Consider the following 6,184-nt stretch of genomic DNA (forward strand, 5'->3'; position numbering starts at 1 on the left):
ATCAATCTGCTGCTGTTGCTGTTCTGAAGTTATCATCGTCAAATCCATGATTGCCCTCGACTTTTGACAAGGGCATGGTGTTTGAGAAGGTTGTTCGCACGGGGATGCTCCATTACAAAATTGTGACTGCATCGTCATTGGTACTAACCCTTGCGACGTGACGTAATGAGGAACGAACACAACTGGACGCTGTGCGGGTCGTTGACAGGCGCAACTCGGCTGATTTTGTCTGAACATTTTGCGATATATTTATCTAGATAAGTCGACAATACTTGATAAAATCTTCCTGGAATGATTGTAACCTAGGTAGTTCATCTACCATGGAAACGCTATGTTACGTTTATGTCGTATTTCCGGTTCCTGCATCTGACATGTTTGGTGACTATGCCAACTACAAAGATAACGATAAAACAAATGACCAATGAGTGATCTTCATGCTGAGCAAAACTTTTCCCGTATGAACTTGAGGAGGGAGGTCCGACTGCCCACCGGCTTCTACTTAGCGTTTGACTTGCAATAGCCACCCGGTTCAAGGTTTCGTATATTCCCAATAAGACCATATTGGCCATTGACGACAAACACAAAGCATGTATCACATTATGCGAATAGGATATTTATTGATAATATTGAGACATATATTTCCATTACGAATAACAAAACGTAGAATTTGACATGATGAGCATAGGTAGATTTTTAGATCATAGCGCTGTTTGGCCTGCTACTGTCACATCCGAAACTTAACGAATTTGGCGAGCCATGTCGATACCAGGTCGTACCAGGAATCCACGGGCAAATCACAAAAGTCTCCTCTTCTTTGTGCGGTGAATAGGCGCGATAAACCCGTAGGAAATTCTTGAGCAGTTTCTCAGATGGGATACGACCCGGGTATAACATGCCCCAGTGTTGAAGAGCGTGCGCGACCGTCCTCTTTCGCAGATTCGAATAGTACGAATTGACCGCCTTAGATACCTTTAAAAGTGCAAATGAATAAAAACTGATTCGCTGAACAAAACTTCATTCCTCATTCACAATACTTATCTTATAATAATACACTAATACTTCGAGTATAAATCATGTTAGATAGTTGATCGTAAGATCAGTTCATTTCACCTTTTGGCGTATGATTGGTAAATCTTCTATTGTCGGGTTAGCAGTCGTTCCTTTGTTCAAACTCAACATGGGTAACGGTATAGATTCTGGTCGTCTCGCCCAGGTAGGCAAACTCCATCCGGGCTGCGCGTTTTTCTTCTTTGCAGAATCTAGAATCATTTGAAAGTGGGATGATTTCATTTGAATTTGTAAAACTTCTATGTATAGTTTCATTGAAATGAAATTTGCTTTTAAGAAGATACCTTTTCGTTTGTCTTTACCGTGTGCGTCGTTATGTTTCAATGACATACTCGATCTAGCGCGTTTTCGCCTGCTACTCATTACCGGCGTGTTCTCATCCAATTCTCCATTAGCTTAAATTCAAAATCCACCATAAGCGTTTAAAAAGCACTTGTAATTCACAAGGTAGTGAACGAAAAGTTCCATTTTTCAAATTCATTTCTATTTTGTTCTTTTTTTTCGAAGCCCACTTAAAGGAATACTCACCAATTTTCGTTCTAATTTGTGGTATAAGATGCGCATTAGGTAACCGGGCAACGACACTTCCCTGTTTAGCCCATTCCTGAATTTTTTGCTTTAAAAATGAAGAATATTTTGATAATAAATGTAGTTATCGGCAATCAAGAGAAATAAGCTGAAACGATCTATGGTAAACTTACCATGATAGCTATATCATCAGCACCGGTCAATGCGGCTCGTCGATAACGCGGTCTTGGCGTTGGAATTTCCGATGCCTTGGTCTTTTTCTTACCCTGATCGGGTGTGACAAAATGTAGCGGCTTCGCATAGGGAGAATTCGTTCCTTTAGCGGCCTTTTCGAACCTAGCGAGAGTTCGTTCGATCTGTCGATCAGTGAGACCGATTAGACGCGCTCCGGCGGTGTAATGACTGATTACGTGAGGCGTGTGACGACTTTTTGCCGCGTAATAACGTTCTATTTCTCCTAGAGAATTCTTTATGGCAAATTTCGTAATGGCGCTAAAGAACAGCGTCTGTCTTTTAGTGTATGCTCTAGAATGCCTTCTCTTTTCGGTTGTCACTGTGCCTGATTTAAAAAAGGTAAATCAGAAATGTCTGATAACAGTTGCTCAGTTAAGGCTTGTGCAACGGATTTCAACAGAAATAGTTACTTTTCTGATAAACTCTGCTTTGAAAACGTTACCGAATACAATGAGTTTCGTTAAACTTCGAAAAATTTAGATTTTTATGATAGATAGAAAGAAGACTAATGACCAACCCAACTAACTTAAAATTGTCTTAATCATTATGACCGGGGCTGGCAAACTCACCGCTGTCCGTTTCTTTAATTTCGTCGTCATCTTCCTCGTCATCTCCCGCTAACATGGCCATGCAATACAGAAACTCGTCGAAATCTATTTCACCGTTGCCATCTTTGTCCAGTTCTTTCATCGTTTGGACGATTTCATCTTTGGTCACGATAACATCGAGATCTTTGAAGCACTCGTAAAGTTCTTCCGCGTCGATGCTACCTCCGCTGTCTTTGTCAAGCAATTCGAACACCTAATTTTCAACAAAGAATTTAACCAGAAATAACCACGAACATGCTGCAACTTAATTTCCAACCTAAATTGTCTTAATTAATGTAATCCATGTTGTCAGATTTATTCTAAACTTAACGCACTTCTCGAAACATCTGCACCTGATCCTCGCTTAGTTCTTGGAACCATTCCGGCTTGCTTTCGTTTCCCCGACTGTTCGACCTTTTCCCTGAAGGATTTTTCATATCCTCAATTAATTATGGATGAAATGTGTATAACAATGGATAATTTCACGGTGAAAATGTATTGATCTTCATGTTTATTAACCTGAATTGCTTGGCGTCGGTGCCCTTCTAGAGTCAGAATCTGTAGATCTAACGTCCTCGGCGAAACTTATCTGAAAATGTATCGATTCAAAAATGTCCTAATGATAAATCATCTCAAAAGATTAAATTGTAATTATAATTTATAAATCAACGAATATGAATTTCAATGAATAGAGAACTGAATAAAAAAGAAAGTCGATCCTAAGTTTACCCTTTTATTACGTTGAGCCGTAATTCTGTTATTAAAACTGGTGGGACTGGCCGAACTTAGCCTGCTATTCCTAGGACTGGGTTCACCACCGACGTCACCCGACATACTCGAAATATTATTTTTTCTTTCGATACGTAGAATTATTTAGGTATCATAGAATGATATGGTGTGGCTTTTTTCTACTGCCATGGCGGATGCGACCGAGTTGCGAGGGAACGGGTTTTTGAGCCCGCGGGTGGTTACCATGAGTTAGTTTTGAACTACACTGAAACGGAGTACTCCCATATTTGCGCAAAACCTGCGTATTTCCCTATTTACTTCCGCATTGAGGTTTTGCAAAAATTGAAATTTCACTTTATTTCGTGATATTTTAACCATTTGAACATTTGAATCGTGCAAACTTGTTGTAGACACTTTCAACGATGTTTGGGGCTCCGAAAGTATTTGGTGGTGGAACGACAAACACGATTAATAACTCGAATCCGATGAAAGATATCGAAGTTGCTTCGCCTCCCGATGATTCGGTATCGTGTTTAGAATTCAGTCCGGGAACTTTACCATCAACATTCCTCGTCGCTGGAAGCTGGGATAACAATGTATGTGTGTTGAAAAGCTTTATTGAATCATTGAAGTAGATATCTGGGTAAAAGTGCAGATCCGCACCTCTCCATACTAAACGGTTCAATCAATTACATTAAATATCATTGTTTCAGATTCAAAATGTCATCAGCAATTCAGTACATTGCCATTGGTTGATTTTAAATCTTCACTAGAAAGATTTTAAGCCTGGATTCTGCCATTCAGTAGATTGCGTCAATCACGAGAGGTGCGGGTCTGCACTTTTACCGATATCTGATATTGTTATCGACTCTTTTTCATTGTAAAATAGCGTTTAATTCGAATTTAGCGCTCTGAGTCTGACTTGACCCGAGAAGAAAAGATATTTATCCGGTATGTAAAAATATATGTTTGTATTATTGTTTCTGTTTTTAGGTAAGATGTTGGGAAGTTCAGGGCAACGGACAAACTATTCCGAAAGCGCAACAGACTCACACAGGACCAGTTTTAGATGTAGCCTGGAGTGATGTATGTGTGGCTTTATTTCACAGACTCCACTCTCCATCTGGATTATGTTGTGTAGAAAATAATATGTTTTCGATTTTTTGCAGGATGGTTCAAAAGTTTTTACAGCTTCATGTGATAAAACAGCGAAAATGTGGGATTTAAACACGAACCAAGCGACTCAGATCGCACAGGTAACTTCAATCTCAAGGACAAGAGATGATCTAGGCCCTATAGTGTATTTATTTCCGATGTACGTCTGATCTTTTCAATGTTTCAATGAATTTCAGCACGATGCTCCAGTAAAAACTATTCACTTCATAAAAGCACCGAATTATAGCTGTGTAATGACTGGAAGCTGGGATAAAACACTGAAGGTAAAATTGATGATCATTTGTGAGCAAAAATCTATTCAGAATTAAAATTTGAAGGAGTAATTATTATGATCATTACAGTTTTGGGACATGAGGTCACCAAATCCGATGCACACGATTGCCTTACCAGAACGCTGTTATTGTACTGATGTGGTGAGTTATGTCATGAACAGTTACTGTCTCAGTGTTCGGATGCCACATTCAAACCTGCTTCATTCAGCTCAGTTTAATCTAGATTCTTTTTGAAATAAAGTTGTTTAACCCAGATTTTTCATAATCTGCATGAATTTTGTTAAGTCCCTGACTCCCAAATGATCTAAATTGAGCAGGTTCTAGTGACTGTATTTACAATGATCTGTTGATATTTTAGATGTATCCTATGGCTGTTGTTGGCACAGCTAATAGAGGGTTAATAATCTACCAGTTAGAAAATCAACCGCAAGAATTCAAAAAAATGGAGTCACCTTTGAAATATCAGGTAAGCCCCCTACAAAAGCCAGACAATTCGGTCTTTAAACTTGCTTAGATTAACTAATCGTTAAGTTTTTAATTTGTAGCATCGTTGCGTGAAGATATTTACTGATAAGAAAACAAGTCAACCGACAGGTTTTGCTTTAGGGAGTATCGAAGGACGAGTTGCTATTCATTACGTTAATCCCACCAACCCTAAGGATAATTTCACATTCAAATGTCACCGATCAAACGGAACTCCTAACGGTGTACAAGATATTTATGCGGTAAGCTTGAGCATCTAAAATCATCCAAAATCGCTGATGATTTCGAAAGTTCCTTTTTTGGAGGAAAATGAGAATAAAATGCCCCCTATTGATTGAATTTAAGGTGAACAGCATAGCCTTCCATCCACAACATGGAACTTTAGCTACAGTCGGTTCTGACGGAAGGTTCTCGTTCTGGGACAAAGACGCGCGCACGAAATTAAAAACGTCAGAACTTCTCGATCAACCAATCAGCGCTTCAGCATTCAACGCTCAAGGAAACATATTCGCTTACGCATCAAGTTATGATTGGTCAAGAGTAAGTTTCAAATGATTCAAATTCTTAGTATTTGCTGTTATGTGAATTACATTTCATAATTCAGTTTCACTATTAATCATTTTTCAGGGACATGAAGGCTACGATCCTACAAAAATGAAACCACACATATTCTTGCGATCTTGCTTTGATGAATTGAAGCCAAGTAGCAAAAAATCTTAACACTGCTTTAAAGGAGACAGATTTTCTGCATGTAGTGATAAGTGTACCAGTATATGTATACGCATATAAGTTGTAACATCATACTTTGCTATTCATCTTTGATCTAACATAATTTTGATTTGAAAAAGCTTCCACTCTTCAGAAATACGAAAGCTTATGTGAAACTCGATGTAAGCATTTATTTTGTTTTCCTTACTGGCTACTTGTTTTGTATGGAAGAAAGGCTTCTTATTGCAAAATAAACGATAAAGCATTTATGCGAGCAAAAGGGAAACAATGATTGACATGTTCTTGTTAACTGATAATAAAATAGTATTTGGTAAGAAAGGATTTTCTTAGTGTTTACTGTAGGACTTTTTGTTTTCGAGGACATGACATTTATGATGG

General features: G+C 38.5%; 2 protein-coding genes across 2 annotated transcripts; one reads left to right on the forward strand and one right to left on the reverse strand.

Moving 5' to 3' along the window:
* Positions 1–315: 315 nt before the first annotated feature.
* On the reverse strand, positions 316–2,854 carry LOC141898228 (uncharacterized). The gene is made up of 8 exons (XM_074784052.1): positions 2,753–2,854; positions 2,396–2,631; positions 1,770–2,133; positions 1,597–1,684; positions 1,353–1,463; positions 1,111–1,259; positions 767–969; positions 316–391 (listed from the first exon to the last, which is right to left on the reverse strand). Exons 1-8 carry the CDS (start codon positions 2,852–2,854, stop codon positions 316–318), a joined length of 1,329 nt encoding a protein of 442 aa, XP_074640153.1.
* A 605-nt stretch (positions 2,855–3,459) lies between these two features.
* Positions 3,460–6,118, forward strand: LOC141898797 (mRNA export factor-like). Its single transcript, XM_074784900.1, has 9 exons — positions 3,460–3,742; positions 4,140–4,232; positions 4,316–4,402; positions 4,499–4,585; positions 4,664–4,735; positions 4,953–5,060; positions 5,140–5,319; positions 5,423–5,617; positions 5,705–6,118. Exons 1-9 carry the CDS (start codon positions 3,569–3,571, stop codon positions 5,795–5,797), a joined length of 1,089 nt encoding a protein of 362 aa, XP_074641001.1. The 5' UTR covers positions 3,460–3,568; the 3' UTR covers positions 5,798–6,118.
* Positions 6,119–6,184: the final 66 nt, after the last annotated feature.

The sequence above is a fragment of the Tubulanus polymorphus genome, chromosome 2 (genome assembly GCF_964204645.1).
Source record: "Tubulanus polymorphus chromosome 2, tnTubPoly1.2, whole genome shotgun sequence".
Taxonomy (NCBI): Eukaryota; Metazoa; Nemertea; class Palaeonemertea; order Tubulaniformes; family Tubulanidae; genus Tubulanus; species Tubulanus polymorphus.

What these genes read in the sequence shown, in the direction of transcription:
- LOC141898228 (XM_074784052.1), bottom strand. Translation starts at nt 2,854, where the DNA reads ATGAAAAATCCTTCAGGGAAAAGGTCGAACAGTCGGGGAAACGAAAGC. An exon ending in TACCAATCATACGCCAAAAG is followed by an intron (nt 970 to 1,110) that starts GTGAAATGAACT and finishes GCACTTTTAAAG; the next exon opens with GTATCTAAGGCGGTCAATTC. An exon ending in TGGATTCCTGGTACGACCTG is followed by an intron (nt 392 to 766) that starts GTATCGACATGG and finishes TTATCTTTGTAG; the next exon opens with TTGGCATAGTCACCAAACAT.
- LOC141898797 (XM_074784900.1), top strand. Translation starts at nt 3,569, where the DNA reads ATGTTTGGGGCTCCGAAAGTATTTGGTGGTGGAACGACAAACACGATT. An exon ending in GCTGTTATTGTACTGATGTG is followed by an intron (nt 4,736 to 4,952) that starts GTGAGTTATGTC and finishes TTGATATTTTAG; the next exon opens with ATGTATCCTATGGCTGTTGT. An exon ending in GTGTACAAGATATTTATGCG is followed by an intron (nt 5,320 to 5,422) that starts GTAAGCTTGAGC and finishes ATTGAATTTAAG; the next exon opens with GTGAACAGCATAGCCTTCCA.